This window comes from Coptis chinensis, chromosome 5 (genome assembly GCF_015680905.1).
Source record: "Coptis chinensis isolate HL-2020 chromosome 5, ASM1568090v1, whole genome shotgun sequence".
NCBI lineage: Eukaryota > Viridiplantae > Streptophyta > Magnoliopsida > Ranunculales > Ranunculaceae > Coptis > Coptis chinensis.
In genome coordinates this window covers 58,940,371-58,959,903 of record NC_141460.1, presented here as the reverse complement: position 1 = coordinate 58,959,903, position 19,533 = coordinate 58,940,371, and the positions used below count along the sequence as shown (strand labels likewise).

The window sequence follows — 19,533 nt, the reverse complement described above, 5'->3', positions numbered from 1 at the left end:
TGGTGAAAAACTTAGACTGTTGTTATGGTATACCATAGTCCAGTTAGTTAGTTTTCCTGTAAGTTGAGCTTTTATTATTTTTGTTTATTTTCACTTTCATAAGTGTCAGTTTAGTAATTTTATCAAGAAAAAATTGATGTTATGTAGTATGAATTTTAGTCTTTTTATCACTTTGGGCCATGAAGTATTTTTTCAAGCAATTTGGGTCATCAACTTTCTTGGATGCGTTTCACGTTAAGCCAATGTTACCATTCTGTTACAAAATATGCTTATGTAGTTATGTGGGTGGCCGGATGTATGTGTGTCCCACTTGAAGCTTACGTGGTGCAATTGTAGTGGATGCCTAACAACAGCTGATGTGGCACCCTTATGTCACTAATCCAAGGGCCAGTATTTAATAAAGTTAAAATTAAAAAAAAAATGGCATCATCTAGGCCATTAAGATGTAGCTAATCCAACGGCAAGTATTTTGTGAAACCTTCATCTTCTTCCTCCTCTTCCCACCACCACCCCACAACCTCCTCCACCGTCACTAACCACCACTTCCGCCCTAAGTCCATTAACCATGAATCTCCTTGTGGTTTTTTAAAAATTAACAAATATAGATTGAATTTTAATGGTTTGGGAAAGCTTAGATTTAATCAATTGAAGATGTAGAACCCTAACAATGGATGCATCAAATTCTCAATTTATCTCTTCCACTGGAAATAATGGGTAAACTCAATTCATGGGTGTTTTCAATCAATCTTTTGACTATTTTTTTCTATTCTCCTTGCAAGTGGGCTGTTATAGTTACTAATGGTAATGGTAGAGGAGGTGGTGGTGAGATGATGGGGGTGGTGGTTGGGAGGAAGAAGAAGATGGAGATTTACTTACATAGTGGTCATTAGATTAGATAAGTCTCAACAGCTCAAGATGATGCCACATGAACATTTTGATGGTAGCCCTCACAGATGTCCACTTCAGCGCCAGTAAGCTTCCGTTACGACACGTTGACATCCGTTTGCACACATAAGCACATTCTGTTATAGAAAAACACGTGTCCCATAGGGAAACGTCCAAAAAAGTTGATGTCCCAAATTGCTTGAAAAAATAGTTCGTGGCCCAAAGTGATAAATCGACCAAAGTTCATGGTACAATACATCAATTTTTTCTTTTATCAATCACTACTTCTCGTCACTGTAGTGTGGCAGAGTGTATCAGATGTGTTTTATCTTAAAGGTTTTGCTAAGTTCGCAATATTATTCATGCCGTGTCCAGGATCAAAAGACCACATAAAGGTTCAAGGAGAAATCTTGGAGGGGCTTGTGGCCCGTATAGTCAGCCATGAGAGTTCAGAACATATGGAGAAAGTTTTGAAAGAATTTCCTCCCCCGCCACTGGAAGGAGGTAAACTGTCATGTCCTGTATTAGAATTCTAGTTTTCAATCAGCTATGGGGCCTTCATTGCCTGCGGTATGTCGCCACTATGCCCGTCTCTTGCTTTCACTAATTTGTCTGACTTGTTAATATGTCATCTATGTTCAAATAGACTGTGCATACTCTTACTTGTGTTACGGTTTCCCTACTGATTTAAGTGTTTTGTGACTGTTGAGTATAAGGTAGCTTCTTCAACTTTCCTGGACCTGAATTTTTTTAAAAAGTTCGATTAGTTTGAAGTAACTGGGATTTTTAAAGAGGATAGCTTGCGTCTTTTCCTTTCATTTTAGTTTGTACTTTTTTCTTTTTTCTTTCAAGAGTGTTGTGTATGTTGTACATGATGAGCTGATTGTACCTAAAGTTAGAGCACATTAAATCATTAGATTGTTTGGATTGCTGTATAAGTGTGAAGCTCTGGAATTGAACAACTTTATTTCCCAAATTTCTTTCTAGAAAATTTTAGCACTTGAAAAACCATTAGGAACTAAAAGACATTTTGGATTCCATTGGACAAAAAGATTTCACTTATGATGATACAAACACAAAGGCTTTTAACAAAGTACATGGGTTTAAAACAGAAAGCTCAAAAAGCATAAAACTTACTTTGGATTTAAAACAGAAAATTATGGGATTTAAACGGTACAAATGGTGTAAAAGAACATTTTTCAGCAACTTTATTTAAAACGTAAAGACTTAATTAACGGGAACACGAATGTAAGGGGTATTGGAAGAGTGAATTTGGTTGAGTAACTCTTGGGCCCAAAAACATTGTAATCTGTATTATTGTTAATACAAACTTACAAAGTGAATTTTACCGGTCAAAAAAGAAAAAAAACAAAAACAAAAACAAAACAAGAAAGATAAAAATTAGGGTTAACTAGCATTACCTCCCGCCCCCCCAAACACGCGGTCAACTTGGGTTGACTGTTAAAAATTAAAAAGAGACCCCTAACCCCTCCCCATGTTCCTCGCCCCTTTCGTAGTTTTTGTCTTCAGAGTAGGCATAATCAATTAAATGCTCATCTCCGACTTCCCGGGTGAGATTTATCGGAGTCTCTGGTACCCTCAGAACCCCTCCCAAACTTCTCACCAGCGACTCTACATTCTTCATTACCTTCCATCAATGCCTCTATTCTGTGCCACATTATGTCTCAACCTAGGCGTAAACCCGAGTTGTATATCGTACAAGTCATAAGCAAAACAGAATATAAATGGTGACTAGAATTTCTCAAGTGGAAGGTTGGTCATTGATGGAGGGTTGTTGTAGAGGAAGGATTTCAAGTCATAAGCCAATAGAATAACCCCAGTAATACAGATGGGCAGTCTTACACATGCAATTATGAAAATTTGAAATAATATAACTTATAACGTAAGTAGTACAGACTCAGGTATGTGTATCGGTATCCAACAATGGGTACAAACTATCTGATACGGCTAAATACCAGAGCTTGAGCTATATATAACCTTCAATATGTATGTGTATCGTATCCACGTATCCGACTTGAATATTTTAAAAAACATGGAGTGTTGATGTTGCATAGTTTATAATCTACTCAATACAGGGTAAGTTGCTACTTGATAGATGTGATAATGAGGGAAAGAAGACAGTGGTGTAGAGGGGTATGCTTATGACAATGAGGATGTTGCTACTCGATTTGGAAAGGAAGAAATAAAAGGAAAAGGGATTGTGGGGGAGGAGGAGAGCGAATAAGGTACTGTGTTGGCTTTGGTACAAGTAAAAACTCGTGCTATTACATCAAGGGGCTATTTTGTGAAGGAAAACTTAGATACAGGTGGTGATTGCACCACGTACTCTAGTACCGTTTTGGACAGGGAATGTTCAAGTCGCCCCATAAGGATCAGCTGAGACTATGCCAGTAATGCCACTGTCTTGGCATATTAACAAAACCCACCTTGTCAAGGGTCGCTAAGTTGGGATACTATCGACCTAATTTGGGGCAATGTGTTACAACTGGTATAGGAGGGCGGCTCACTTGTCGCCTTGTTGGTGAGGTAGGATTGATTTGGAAAGACAACCCAGGTAGGTTTGACAGTTCCCAATATATTTAAGTCCCACATCGAAAAGAGATTGTTTGTGGCTTAGGCTATTATGAGGATGAGCCGAGCCTATACTGTATTAGTCTTGAGGACTTTAAGGGAACCCTACACCTTATTATGAGGGTAGTTAAGTGGGGACGGTATCCACCTGATAGTGCGCGGCTTGTTATGCATTGCAATACTTGGTTTAAGACATTTTGTTGTGCGCTGTGTATGTTGCAACATGAATTGATTTAAGGGGAATGTCGCGAATAGGGCATTGTCTAGTGAGTGCATAATAAGTATAAGAGACATATGCCTTCAAAACCATAAGAAGTTTCCACTACTGAATCAGGGATTTACCTATTAACAGTATTAAGCAATGATATCAGACTCTTCAGTTGCTTTTGTGTGCGTAGTAGTGATACTCCTTCCGACCACATCGTGGACATTGCCTGAGATCCACCACTTTACATCTCTAGATAGGCATGTGCTGTAAGAAACCATATTATAGTTCCCAAGGCTCATAAATGAGAGAAATGTCTTTAAGACTACTATATGCAAAGACAAAACCAGACATTATCTGTGTATCTCATAACTGATATGAAACACTGGGATCGTAATCTGCTATAAACGGTTGGATCGGTTTTTTGAGATTATGGAGGTTGCAAAAGATTTGGCAAACTCTGTCACATTTGCGCTGTTTTCTCCTCCTTCTCAGTTAGGAATTTCCTTTTGTCTTGGACGTTGTTTTTTTCCCCTCCTTTGTTTGCTTCTCCTCTGTAATCTGAAAATAATAGACGAAAGTGGGCAAGAGATAGAGCACACCTTTTCCCACGATGCTCTAAAATTTTGTTTCTTCTTCGTGTGTGTGTGTGTGTTTTCTTCAATAGAAGATATCCATTCCAAAAATTATTGCATAGTAGCTAAACTGATGCGGTCCATAAACATGTCAATGATGTCACCATATGACATCATCACAGGCATGACTCCATATGTTCCAGGCTTCCAGCCATGCCACATCTTTTTAGAAATATCCCACTCTTATTTTAGTTTTCTAAATTAGTTGTTTTAATTATTTTAGTAATTGGTTTCTAGTTTCCATTTTGGCATAGGTTTATTGTTAGTTGCCAATTATAGTGTTAGGGCTGAAGGCCCAGTCCGCCTCTGAGGGAGATGTCCCATAATGCTACTTTAGTCGTGTGCGCCCATTGGAGGTTCGGGGGCAGCAGAGCCCCCGACCCGAATATTTTAGGCAGTTTATATGATCGTAAACCCCGATTTTCATATATATTAGTGAAGTGATACAAGGCCAAACCTAATTAGGCCGTATCCTCTTTTTCTCCAAACTTCTTCTCCATTAACATAAATACAATTTCACTGTTTCCCATTTGGATTTGGAAACCATAGGATATTATAAATAGGGCCTTAAGCCATAGAGTTCATTAGTGTTTATGTGGGTTACAAACTCGAGTGTTTGAGGCTTGAATTCCCGTTATCCCCTATTGATGATTTTAGGGTTGATTTTATTTTAATTGAGTTTATTTACTTTTGCTTGTTTAGTGCTATTCTTTAAATTTTAAATTGAAGTTTAGTCTTTTGTTAATTTCAATTGGTGTTCATCTTATTTCCCACTTCCGCGAGTAAGTTTCATCATAAACCTTAGCAAGTTGCTAATGATCTAAGCAGTTAAAATCGTGATTAATCCGCGATTAAATCGCGACTAATTGGGTATCAGTGGTTGAGCGATATGGAGAATCCCGATTTCTCAGTTGTTATCCAGTGAGCGATTTATTCAGCCATCTCGACCAAGAAAACTGATTTCTCGGGCAAATGAGAGAAAAATCTCACTGATTTTATCGGAACCAAACAACTAAATAGAAATAAACAGAAGAAAAAGGCTAGATCTGCGCGAGCAACCATGATGAAATAAACCATGGTTGGTGAATCTCTCTCTCCCTGTCTCAACTCCATTCCCCGAACTTCATTTGCTCCCCCCCCCTTCTGTAATATGTTTCTTAGAGGAATACTAGATACTCTTTAGTAAGCAAGCTTCACTTTAAGCACTTCCCTGTTTAGGGTGTAGCTCCTTAGTGTTTGAAGTGTTTCTTGAACTACTTATCAGTAGGACAAGTTCTCATCCACTTCTTACAATCATCGAACCCCGCATAATGCCAACCCGAAAAAGCAGCAACTTTGTGGCCTGATTTTACCTTTCTACTCTATAGATTGGAACTTGGTAGTCTTTCGGAAATTGTTTGCTCCACCGTCGATCAACCATGATGAAATCATTCACACTTTGGAGAAACAATGGAGGTTACAGTTTCAAGGTGCTCTTCGTGGCAAAAGGCATGATTCGTTTTTTATTCCAAACTTCACAAAAGCCAAGACTTTTAGATGTAGTAGTTAGGAATGGGCCGTGGGCTGTTCATGGATTTGTTCTCGCACCTTGATGATGGAAACCAAACACTCTTGTTTTTGTTATTTTGTACTTGCAAATTACTACATTTATTTTGACTTTACTTTGAATGAATATGGGATCAATATATTAGAAGTTATAACTCCTGTTTGACCGAATTGTTTCTTAATTGGACTATTTAAAAGTATAATTATATATAATAATATAAAACCGATTTGACCGATTAAATCATCGATTAACCGATGAATCGCATATCACTCCTAGACCGATTACCTCCGAAAACCGATTTTAACTACTTAGCTAATGATAGCTAATTACAATCCCCACAAAACACCCCAAGTACAAGAATTGTCTTACAAAACTAGAGTATCACAATTACACATCAAATCTTGATATATAAGTTACCTAAAAAGATTGACTCTCCTTGACCTATCATATAGAAGCTCTTGATGTCCACCATAATCTTACGAACCTCATTCTTCTTGTTTTCAAACTCTCTCCGGTTGCGTTCATTCCATATTCCCCACACTATTGTCTTAGGAAGATGCTCTGCGATCCATTTAGCTTTCGTTTTTTCTTCTCTAGGAGGTCTTATATAGACAAAAGTTGGTGGTATAATTCTTAATTTTTGTGATAGAATTTCCATAAAGATATTTCTCTCATATCTAGGAGTTTTAAGGTTCACTTTATTGCATATTCTGATGGAAAACGTACATATTTTCAAGGTGTCACATGAGTAGCTTGGTTTGGAGGTTGATTTTAGCATCCTGCATCCTGCAGACTACAGGCTCTGGCCAAGCCTGTGGGATGCGCTGCTTTTTTTCTTTTGTTTTCTTTTTTGTTTCCCTCTTTCCCAATCAATTTTCTGTTTTTATCATCTGTTTTAACTTTACTTAATGTTGACTTGAATGCCAGTTGAGCATGATATGGGACTGAGCCTGCGTGAAGTATGTGCTGCCAACAGGTCTGATGAGAAACAGGTAAGACTGTTTGGTGGGTAATTTAAATTATGGTATTTTTAGCGTCTGTTTTGCCTCTGTATTTTTTTTTTTTTTTTTTTTATTAATCTATGCAGTATAAAGTTTGTCTAGTTATCTATCTCAATGATTATTTTATTTCAATGTTTAGTTTATTTGTTTATAAATTTTTTATTTTAAATAGTTACAACTTTATATCTATTTTAATGAGTATATGTCAATAGTTTGATGTGTTTATGATCTTTATCATCCTATTATGTCAACTTTTACTTTGGCAGCAAATAAATGCGGTTCTTCATAGCGTTGGAACCTCTTTTTGTCCTGATCATTTAGACTGGTTGGGATTTGGAAGTGGAGATGCACATTCAAGAAATGCTGATAGGTCTGTTGTTTCAAAGTTTTTGCAAGCTCATCCTGCTGATTATTCCACTACCAGACTGCAGGTCAGATTGCCAATGTAGAAATCACATTTTTTTCCCTCAAGTATCAAATTCTTGTGTTGTACATACTTCAGTTCACTGATATGGAAATGGAAATTTATAAATCTGTAGTTTTTTTTTTTTTTTTTTTTTTTTTTTTCGGTAAAGATGAAATCTCATTAAATATGAAAAGAAAGTAGGCCGAGAAAGCCTACTATTACAAAGAAACAAAATAAAACTAAAAACATAGGCACAAGAGGCTAACCCGAGAACTACAAATTATTCTACTTCTAAATACAAAAGCCTATCCCATCTCACCGCAAAATACACAAAAGGGATACTCCTAAACTCTTTAAAAATCTTAGACCACTGAAATAATAGAGCCTTAATAGATATGATAAGCTCCTCGCTTAGATGCTGAAACGCCTTCATTTGTCGATGATTTCGCTCAATCCAAATACCCCACAGAATAGCAAATGGTAATAAGCTCCAGAGACGATTGCCTAATGAGGTAAAAGGACCATGACCCCAACCCTTCAACAAATCCACCACTCGCCCAGGACTCACCCAATAAAAACAAGACTCTAAATGGAAAGAAGACCAAATGTTCCAAGAAAAAGGACACCCTAACAAAACATGATTTACAGATTCACCATCTTTCCTACACAATTGACAATAGTTAACAATAATTTTTTTACGCTTCCTATGATTATCAATGGTAAGAATACGCTCTAACGAGATTGTCCAAGCAAAGAAAGAAATCTTGGTGGGGACTTTAGCTCCCCATATGACTAGACTGGGAAAAGAGGGAATAGAGCACAACGATTATGAGAATTTGACCAAGTAGAATGTTGAAATAAAAAGACTTAATAGAAAAAGTACCTTTCTTGCTCGGGTACCACACTCTCTTATCATAGTTTTTCCACGTCCTAAGATAAGCGATCAAGCTCCCAGCCATTAGCCATAAGGGGAAGGTTCCTTAACACATCAATCTCCCGGTCATTTAGAGCTCAGATAAACAAGACCTAGGTTCCTTGATATGCCAAACCTCGGTTCGACCATGCAATCAGTAACGGTTTACCTTTGAAGCTAGACAAGCTAAACAACAAGGGATAACCGTTAGCAAGTGAACCTCTCCTCTAACCGTCTTCCCAAAACGAGAATCTTGTCACCAAGCCCTAACTTATCTGGGACACCTTTCAGAAACATAAGAAAAACATTAAGGATTCCTCTCCTAACTCCACAACCATAAGAGATACTTTTGAAGCTAGACAAGCCAAATAACAAGGGATAACCGTTAGCAACCTCTAACCAACTATCTTCCCCAACGAGAATCTTGTCACCATGCCTAACTAACTTATCTGGGACACCTTTCGTAAAACATAGGAAAAACATTAAGGATTCCTCTCAAACCCCACAACCATCCACAAACGAACCACTATCCCATCCAAATGAGTTTCCACGGCGGGACACAATCACTTCTTACCCAACAAAGTTCCTCTCCAAATCGCCACAAAAACTTACCCTCATGTCGATTAAAACTACTCATGTAAGACCTAAACCCATTCTTCTTAGCCAAACAACACAACTCCCACCTTACCAAGTGATAGTGATGTTGCTCGTCCAAATCATCCCAAAGAAAGTTCCTCACAATTTCTTCAATCCTATTCGCAACACCTTTGGGAATGACGAAAAGAGACATAAAATAGACAGGGAGACTAGCCAGGGTGCTTTTAATGAGGACTAACCGCCCCCTTTTTGATAAATATCTACACTTCCAACTTGCCAATTTCTTCTGAACTCTTTCAATGACCGGGTTCCAAATGAACTTAGCCCGTGAATTTGCTCCAAGAGGCAACCCCAAGTAAGTACAAGGGAAGGAATCAGCTTGACACCCCAAGACCAGAAGCTAAATCATCGAGACCGTAAACATTGCCTACACCATAAATCTTACTCTTAGACAAGTTCACACTTGCGCCCGGAATACGACCTCAAAACAACAAAAGATGCCTCTCAACCATCTAATCTGATCCACCTGAGGTCCCAAGAAAACTAAAGTATCATCAGCAAACTGGAGGTGAGAGATGCAAACCCTGTCATTCCCAACACGAAAGCCATCAATAACCCCCAAGGAATTCGCTCTAGAAATCATCCTACCTAAGACTTCCACAACCAAGATAAAAAGAAGAGGGGAAATTGGATCTCCCTGCCTGATCCCATTAAAAAGTACAGAAAAAGACACTGTAGAGTTTCCGAACCCATTTTCTCCACTTCACACCAAACCCCGTCCTCCTCAAAATATAATCCAAAAACTTCCAGTTAACATGGTCATAAGCCTTGGTTAAATCTATTTTACACACGACTCAGAGCTATCACCTCTCCGCCTATCATCAATTGCCTCATTCGCAATAAGGATACCGTCTAGAATTTGCCTATCATGAATAAACGCTCCTTGTTCTTGAGATATCACTTTGTGCAGAACCTTCTTAAGCCTTAGGGCCATAGACTTGGAAATAATCTTGTAAGCACTCCCAACCAGACTTATGGGCCTCAAATCACTTATATTGTCGACATCAGCCACTTTGGGAATTAACGCAATGAAAGTGTCAATTAGATGGTGCGCTAAAAATCCGGTGTCAAAAAAATCCTCGACCATACTCATAAAATCAACACGAATGGTCTCCCAACACCTCTTATAGAACTCAATGGGGAACCCATCAGGCCCAGGGGCTCTATCTCCTGCCAAACTCTCGATGGCCTCCCAAATCTCTTCCTCTCCAAACGGGTTTTCTAGTATCTCCTTGTCCAAACAAGAGATCCCATCCAGAGGTATGACATCCATGAAAGGTCTTACATCTGAAGACTTAGAATATAGTCTAGTATAAAAATCCACAATACTATCTCTGAGGTTTTCCTCCCCTCTCACATCTCTGCCTTCAATCCATAAACTTTCCAAGTAGTTCACTCTATTCCTAAATTTTAGCCATCCGGGTGGAAAAACTTTGTACATTTTTCATCTTCAATTGTCACTCTGATTTTAGCCTTTTGTCTCCAAAAGATTTTCTCTCTCCTTGTAGAACGTACAAAATCAGCTCTAAGATCTTCCCTTAACTTCCTTTCCTCATCCGAAAGAAAATCAACCTCCTCTTTGAGGTCAAGCTCCCTAATATCAGTAAGAACTTCATCTTTCCATCTGTCTATCCTTCCAAAAACCTTCCTGTTCCACACCTTAATTTTTTCTTTTAAAACTTTCAATTTTTTAGAAAAAATCACCCCCGGTCTGCCTTCGAAAGAAAAAGAAGTCCACCATTCCTTGATATTCTCCCCAAAACCAGGATCGTCAAACCACATTAATTCCAATCTAAATGGAGAAGGTCTCTGCGAACCACACTCGCTATCCAGTATAATAGGATGATGGTCAGAAACTAGACTAGAGACAATAGATTGGGAGAGTCTAGGCCAACTCTCCTCCCAGTCTATGTTCACAAGAAAACGATCAAGCTTAGATAAAGTCGGGTCATCATGCCTATCGGACCAAGTATACCGACCGCTTTTGAGAGGAATGTCCAACAACTCGCACCGACCAACAAACTCATAAAAAAGCCTCATGTTAGTGTCAATCCTACACCCTCCTTTCCTATCGCTTGAGAACCTCATCACATTGAAGTCACCTGCAATGCACCACAGGAAACCACTACCAAAAGAAAAAGTATCATCCAACTCTGCCCAAAATTCATCGGATCCCTCCACGAAGGCCCATACACCCCAGTAATCACTTTGTGCATTTGCTCACCACAAAACTGACAACGAATAGTAACAGTGAAAGACCTGATCGCGTGTTCAAACACTTGAACTTTATTACTATCCCACAAAATACACACCCCTCCAGAAGTCCCAATAGAAGGAAGAAAATGCCACCCAACATCCAAAATCCCCCAAATATCCGCAACTAGAACGCTAGTTTTCTCTTCCAACTTAGTCTCCTGAAGAATTACCACAGTTGCTCTTGATTTCCTTATACAATCCTTAACCGAAGGATTTTTCTGATCTCTCCCCAAACCTCTCACATTCCAACATAGGATTTTATGATTCATGAGTTCACCTTACTTTTCCCTCTCCTAATACTACTATCAGAATTCTCGTCACCGTATTTAATAGACGAATTCAATCTCTTAAGTTCCTTAGCAAGTTTATTCTTTCCTTCCCTAGTATCCCTCTTCAACAAACTAGATTGACACCCACTCGATGAAACCAGTCCTCTGTCCGGGCTCAATTCTCCTGCTCCCTTACACATTATCGAGCTCAAAAGTTTAGCTGCTTCGCCTCTCCAATCTGCAAAGGACAACCCAACCACTTTCACAACTTCTTCCATGTTCTTTACCAACCAATTCACTGTAACCATCTTGCTGTGAACATCTGGTGAATCCTCAAGGAACAATTGGTCATGCATGGCATCACTCATGGTGTTTCCCTCATCTAGCTTTAAAGGATCAACAACGGAGGGCAATTCCCGGTTACTATTCTGGACAGCCAGAGTGAGGCAGTTCTTTGGAACTGTAATTCTGTTGTGAACACGGAAGCGAGCGCTAGCGGCACCCAATGGCTCAAGTGATAACTGATTTCCCACTGCATATACAAACATATTGATGTATCTTTGTCGCGGAAGCAAGAACAATAAATACACAATGTATAAAAATACCCAAAACTAGGGTTTAATGAATAAAAACGAATTCTCTTAATTCAATAATAATAATAAAGTCTGGAAATCTTAAGGTTTACATCTGCTTATATAGAGAACTAGTTAACAAATCCTAATCATAATAGAACTTGGGAAACTAAAATAGAAGCTAGTCTAATTCTAATTAACTAAGGATTTAAAATAGAAATAGAATAAAAGATAAACTCTAGCTGTAGCATTATGCATGTGCTGTGCACATGATAATCTATTCGCTTGAGAAGAGCTCGTCCTCGAGATTAAGTCCTTGTACTTTTGGTAGAAAGTAGGATCCATGAATTGAAATGCAACATCAGAAATCCATGAATTTTCTGAGAATGGACGGTCACACCACTTCACCAAATAACGATCATAAGTACCCTGGTGAGTCGTAGTAGTAGAAACATCAATGACATTTTCAATCCGATTTGTAGCAGTAGCAGGAACAACACTATGATCTATAGGTAGGGGAATAGGTGGAATACTATCGCCAACAAAAGGACTGAGATCTGCTACATTATGAGTGTGAGATATACGTATCTCGGGAGGGAGGTCCAATTCATAAGCATTTTCTCCATGACGGGCGACAATGGGAAATGGGCCAAATCGTTGCATCATTAACTTGGTAGATGAAAGCCGACGTTCTTTTCTCAAATAAACCATCACCAAATCACCAACCTCGAAAGTCACCAAGCGCTTGTGTTTGTATGCATTAGTCTTGTACATGGCATAAGATTTCTCCAAACGCTTCTTGACATCCTCATGAATAAGGTGAATCCGGGAAGCAAATTCCTCTGCAGATGCACAAACAGGAACAGTCGATGGAATAAGAGCAAGATCAAGAACAGTAAGAGGTGTCATGCCAGTTTCAATCATGAAAGGAGAAAGGCCTGTAGAACGGTTGACAGAATTATTATAAGGAAACTCTACTTGTGCTAGAACAAACTCCCAAGATTTGGGATTATCATCAATCAAACACCTCAATAGGTCACCAAACTACGATTTGCAACCTCAGTCTGCCCATCAGTCTGTGGGTGGAAAGTTGTAGAAAATTGGAGCTTACTCTTAAAAAGCTTCCATAATGTTTTCCAAAAATAGCTAGTAAACTTGACATCTTTGTCAGAAATGATAGTGCGAGGTAAACCATGCAAACGAACTCTCACGGAAGTATAAATGAGCAACCTGTGCAGCATCTGTAGTACGAGTGCAGGGAATGAAATGAGCCATCTTGGAGAAACGATCCACAACCACAAAAATAGAATCCTTTCCGTGTGTAGAACGTGGTAAACCCAACACAAAATCCATGGAGACATCAACCCAAGGTTTGTCGGGAATAGGAAGTGGAGTATACAAACCAAAGATTAGTGTGCTTACCTTTCATTTTGCCCCGGTACACATAACATCATTTCAATAAACCGGTTAATATCTCTACGCATAGTAGGCCAAAAGTACTTCACCCTGATAGAGGCAATGGTCTTTATGATCCCAAAGTGACTACTCAACCCCCTAGCATGCATTTCAATCATAATCTGATCATGGAGGGAAGAAACGGGAATACAAAGCTGTGAACCCCGAAATATAAAACCATCATGGAGAAAAAATTCACCAGATACACCATGATGTACTAAACAGTCGGCATGAATAGGACCAAAATAGGCATCTTGAGCATATAAGTTGCGTAACTCGTCAAAACCAAATAAAGAGGTACGGAGAGTAACCAAGAGATGCGAACGACGACTCAAAAAGCATGAAGAACTTCGATTATCCTTTCCCAAACTAAACCGTAAGTGGAAAGTATATTTCTGCAAGAAAGAATTCCACTTGATATGTCGAGTACTAACATCCTTCTGAGTATTAAGATAACGAAGAGCTTCATGGACAGACTTTATGAGGAATTCACGATGAATAAGATAATGATACCAATGTCGTACAGTTTGGACAACTGCATAGTACTCCAAGTTATATGTAGAATAATTCAATTTAGCACCGATGAAGTTTCTCACACATATAGAAAAAGCTTGCCATTTTGGCTCAAAACAACACCAATGCCGTACTTACAAGTATCACATGTTACCTCAAAGAGTTGAGTGAAATCTGACAAAACTAAAACAGGAGCAAAAGTCATCTTCTTCTTAATCAAGTCAAATGCCTCGTTAGCTTCAAGAGTCCATTTGAAAGCTTTCTCACACGTCAAAGCAGGTTAAAAGGAGCCATATATCTGCGAAATTATGAATGAACCTTCTATGAAAGAAGCTAAACCATGAAAACTACTTAACCCGAAGTCACTGTAGAAGGAACAAGCCACTCAATAATAGCCTGGACTTTGGAATCATCAACACGAATACCATCGGCAGAAACCACGAAACCCAAAAATACCACAGAGTCAACCATGAAAGAACATTTCTTAAGTTGTAAATAAAGTTTCTCGACGCGAAAACACCCAAAAGAATCTCAATATGCTTGATATGTTGGACTCGTAAGAACGTAGAATCAAAATATCATCAAAGTAGACAACACAAAATTTATTTAGATAAGGCTTCAAAACCTGAGTCATAAGATGCATGAAGGTAGAAAGAGCATTAGAAAGACCAAAGGGCATGACCAACCACTCATATAAACCGTCTTTTGTTTTAAAGGCAGTTTTCCATTCATCTCCAAGGCGGATACGAATGTGATGAAATCCAGATCGCAAATCAAGCTTGGAAAACACCTTAGCACCATGCAATGAATCAAGCATATCCTCAAGGCGGGGAATGGGAAAACGATATTTCCGTTGATTTTGTTAATAGCCCCGCTATCAACACACATCCTCCAACTCCCATCTTTCTTAGGAGTAAGTAAAAGCCGGGCGCAAAGACAAGAGGGACATACTCTCCGACAAATCCCTTTAGCTAATAACTTCAAGAACTTGCCTCGTAACTTCGGCGTGTTGAGGAAGGAGCCATGCGATAATGTGGTAAGTTAGGGAGGAGTTCAGAATAAGATCAATAGCATGTTGGATATCTCGTAAAAGGGGCAATCCTCCATTAGCGGGCTTAGTACAAACATCTAATAGAATATGAATCTAGCATTGGTTGTAAACACGTGGTATAGTAGTAGGGTTTGCAAGAAATGACGCAAAGAAGAGCAAGAAACATACCGCGAATGACGTCCGCCCGCTAGAAAACCCGGTTTCAGCGGTGGGCGTATCGGAAGGTGGGCGAAATGGAGTCAGTGGTGCCAAAACAATTTTCTCGCCACCAGAAGTGAAAGTATAAGTATTCTCACGCCCATTATGAATAACAAGGAGATCATACTGCCAGGGACGACCAAGTAACAAGTGGCATGCGTCCATAGGTGCAACAGAACACCAAACATCATCCATGTATTTAGGACCAATGGAGAACGAAACTAGACAACGGCGAGTAACCTTGACTGTGGCACCATCCTATAACCAAGAAATAGTGTAAGGTTCAGGATGTGGCTCATCCTTGAGTTTCAGCTTGTCCACAATATCTTTAGAAACAATATTATCACTGGAACCGCTGTCAATGATAACATTACACAACATGCCATTCGAAGTGCAGCGAGTACGGAAGATATTATGACGAAGCCATGACGTAGGATCATGCTTAATAACTGGAGTAACTAAAGAACGGCGAACAATCAATTGGGGACAACCGGAATCTGCATAAGTTAAAAAACCATCAATCTCAGTGACGTCTTCTTCCGGATGGGTGAGATTTTCTTCATCCTGTGTTAAACCCACGCGTTTGCGTTTAGGACAGTCAGTACGAACATGTCCAATTTCCTTACACTCATAGTATGTGATTGGACCTGCTCTGGTAGGAGGAGGTTTAGATGACGAAGGAACATGGGTAGAAGTGGCACTAGCAGTAGCTGAAGGGGATGAGCGAAGCAAATCTTCAGCTTTGAGAGCATATTTAATAGCATCGGACATATCATAAACATCTTTGAAAGCTAATGCCTCTCGAAGTGGTTTTCGCAACCCATTCAAATAACGCCCAATTTTTTGATCGACGGATTCAGACAAATCAGCCCGTGTGCACAACAAAAGAAACTCCTCAGTATACCCAGCCACACTTTGAAGCCGTTGTTTCAAGTTTTGGAGGCGCATGAATAAATCCCTTTCATAGTCATGAGGAATAAATTCTTTTTTCAACTCTCGGCGCATCTTATCCCATGTAGTAATCTTATTGTAACCCAATTTAGCACGAGTCAATTGAAGTTCATCCCACCAAACAAGTGCATAGCCCGTTAATTTAGTCACAACTAATTTAACACACTTAGGATCCTCAAAAAATTTATAATCAAATATTTTTTCAATTTTATTTAACTAGTTGACAAAAGCATCAGGCTGTAATTTTCCATTAAATTCAGGCACGTCTAATTTAATATCACCCATCTAATTCTTCTCTAAAATGCGCAATAAACGATTAATATCAAAATTACTTGCATTATGGTGCACATTTTGTTGAGGCCCAAGCCTTTGATTGCGCCTATTGTGCCTTGGTGGAGAAGGACTAGATGGAGAATCTGAAGGGTCCGGAGGATCAAAAGTTGGTGCTAACCGACGTGGTAGGTGGCGATTTCTTTGCGGTGTACGTAGTGGAGAATCAGACGTATCAAGTGTATAAGGTGCATCCTGCTGGCCACGCCTATTAGTTGCTGGGCCCTTGACATACTGATTGGGAGGCCTCAAATTGTGTGGGTGGGCAATTGGACCAGACCCATTAGGTGCTTTAAAACGTCTGTGGGCTGGGTGGTTAGAAGCCCATTGGGTATCCCTTAATTGAGCCCGACCATCAGGAGTGAGAGAGTCATCATCTCTGCGAACACCTCTTCCTGGTTTCACTGTTTCTCTTCGTCTTTCTCGGGATGGAGTCAAACCACGATGCTGATGAGTAGGAGACGTATGTCGACCCTGAAGATAGTGAGTTGTTGGTAGCAAACCACCTTTGTGCTTCTGATTGCGAACTCGCAGCGATGGTTGGAGATTTCTATCACCACCTCCATGTTGATAATAGGTCGGAGATTCCAAGGCCTTGCCTTGAAAAGGAATAATAGGAGGAAGATGACGCCGATCTTTTCGAATAGGAGATGATGGGGTCAAAGGTGATTCCTCTCTGTTTTGAATGTCTAATTGTTGCTGTGTGGGGTTGTGAGAAACACCCAAATCGACAGCTTTAGCTGAAGAGTTATGGCGTGAGGGTGCATGATGGCAACGATGCGAGAGCTGAGGGCGTGAGGAGCTTGAGGAATTGGCGGAGTCAGTATCAAGATTGGAGTCGTGGGTAGCTAAGTTGTCATCTGCTACCTTTTCAATCTCTAAAGTCTGCTCAACTTCAATTGCTTTTGCTTTGCCTTTCTGATTCTGCATCATCTGTTGCATCATCGTTTGCATATCCAAAATTGCGTCTTCTACTCGATTCAGCCTTGTATTAACTCCGGGGGGTCTACCACGATCTCGTTCTTGATTTGCCATAGCAAAAGAACCAAGAAATTTGCTGGAATCTGATACCAATTTGATGTATCTTTGTCGCGGAAGCAAGAACAATAGATACACAATGTATAAAAATACCCAAAACTAGGGTTTAATGAATAAAAACGAATTCTCTTAATTCAATAATAATAATCAAGTCTGAAAATCTTAAGGTTTACATCTGCTTATATAGAGAACTAGTTAACAAATCCTAATCATAATAGAACTTGGGAAACTAAACTAGAAGCTAGTCTAATTCTAATTAACTAAGGATTTAAAATAGAAATAGAATAAAAGATAAACTCTAGTTATAAAAATATGTTTTTGGGTGGTTTATTGATCGTAATTGTCCTATAGTTATAAAAATATGTTTTTTCCCCAACTGCACCAGGAAATGATCCGTTTAATGAAGGAAAAACGTTTTCCAGCTGCTTTCAAGTGTTACCATAACTTCCACAAGTTCTCCTCTATGACAAGTGATAACCTTCACTTTAAGATGGTAATCCATGTCCACAGTGATTCAACTTTCAGGCGGTACCAGAAAGAGATGAGGTGTTGTTTGAGTACCCTATAATTACTTTCTGATTTTATGAGTAACTTTCCCTTGTGAAATAGGCTCAAGGTTATTCCTTGCATATTGGATCCATCTATACTGTTAGCTTGGATCTTATTTTTCTGATGGAGATTTGATGTGCTTCAGGTTCAATACTGGACTCTGGCCGCTGTATAGAGGTAAACTCTTTTTTCTTATGATGGTGATAATTAGACTTACTCGTTTTATGTATGGCCAACGATTATGCCATTAGATCAAAAGCCTTTAGACGATGGTAATTTTTTTGAGACAAACGGGCGAAAATATTGGCAACATTACAGTACAAGAAAGAACATTTAGGACTAGAGGTTACAACATACAATGGTGCAGAACAAGAAGCTGCAACCCAATTTTTACAATCCCTGCCAACCCATTGCTGAACTTTATTGTATCCTTCTATAAGTTCCATTCTTGTTTGTGTTTTATGTTTTTCGTGTAGTTTCTTTTTGTGGTGTGCTTCCTGGAAAACTACGTCCTTTGTGGTCAACATGAAAAGAAAGTAATGCACGTACTCTGATGTCAAACTTACATTACACCATATGAAAATCATTTTCTATGCACGTACTCTGATGTCAAACTTACCATAAGAATTATCTGTGGAATCACCTAAAAATGTCTCCAACTATGCTACAACAAAATGCCCATAGTATATCCGAAGTGAATAATAGTCCACGTCTGCCTCTTACTCTCTTAGTCCCTGTAGGTGAACATAAATTGGGCCACATAAACAAGAGATAACACGCTAACTTAGGAGGTAGGACCCACCCAATGTATATCAGCCGAGCAAAGGAAGTAACTCCAAATGGCATAAGAGGAGGAGCAATAAAATAAGAATATGAGCAACCGATTCCCCAGATGCATAAGATAATGAGCAATCTCTTTTCCTGAGGTTGTCTAGTTAGGATCTTGCGAACACAACACACCAAGAGAAGAATAAGATTCTAGAAAGAATTTTGGATCTCCAAATAAATATTCAAGGGATAGTAAGGATAAAGTAAGTTTTTTTTTTGTTATGTAGATTTTGCGTTGTATTAATAATAATGATCATAAAGATTACAATGTTTTGGGTCCAACTAGCAAGGAGCTACCACACTCAAACTTCCCCAATTCCCTTTTAAAGAGCTCGCTCATCTTACTAGCCAATCCGAATTGCACATGAAATCAACAAATCTTACACTCGTTAACAATTATGTAGCACATGCTCAATCAAATAGAAGCTCCTAGATTTCCCCTACCAAGATATGCACCGCCTTTTCCTTTTGTTCATATTAAATACGGACATCCAACTTAAAATCAATTGGTGATAAGTGGAGAGGCTTTAGGATTTATATACTTTTATGATTTCCTTAACATATCTTATGTGGGACTAAGCATCTCAACACGCCCCTCACGTGTGACATTACTTGAGCCTAACACGTGGACAAACATATTTGGGTGACGTGGAGTAAACAACGGGCCCTTTTTGGGCCAACAA

At 39.1% G+C, this 19,533-nt stretch overlaps 2 protein-coding genes across 2 annotated transcripts in view; one reads left to right on the top strand and one right to left on the bottom strand.

Moving 5' to 3' along the window:
* RNL (RNAligase) overlaps window positions 1–19,533 on the top strand; it is a 51,879-nt gene that overhangs the window by 17,375 nt on the left and 14,971 nt on the right. The window contains exons 9-13 of the mRNA XM_086560275.1: window positions 1,261–1,389; window positions 6,791–6,855; window positions 7,131–7,295; window positions 17,859–18,019; window positions 18,168–18,199. Of these exons, the coding sequence (XP_086416401.1) occupies window positions 1,261–1,389; window positions 6,791–6,855; window positions 7,131–7,295; window positions 17,859–18,019; window positions 18,168–18,199 (552 nt within the window). The remainder of the gene's footprint in view (window positions 1–1,260; window positions 1,390–6,790; window positions 6,856–7,130; window positions 7,296–17,858; window positions 18,020–18,167; window positions 18,200–19,533) is intronic.
* On the bottom strand, window positions 15,276–16,309 carry LOC147498147 (uncharacterized). Its single transcript, XM_086560277.1, has one exon. It carries the CDS (start codon window positions 16,157–16,159, stop codon window positions 15,413–15,415), a length of 747 nt encoding a protein of 248 aa, XP_086416403.1. The 5' UTR covers window positions 16,160–16,309; the 3' UTR covers window positions 15,276–15,412.

Excerpts from the sequence above, each read along its gene's own strand:
- LOC147498147 (XM_086560277.1), bottom strand. The coding sequence starts at position 16,159 with ATGCGCCGAGAGTTGAAAAAAGAATTTATTCCTCATGACTATGAAAGG.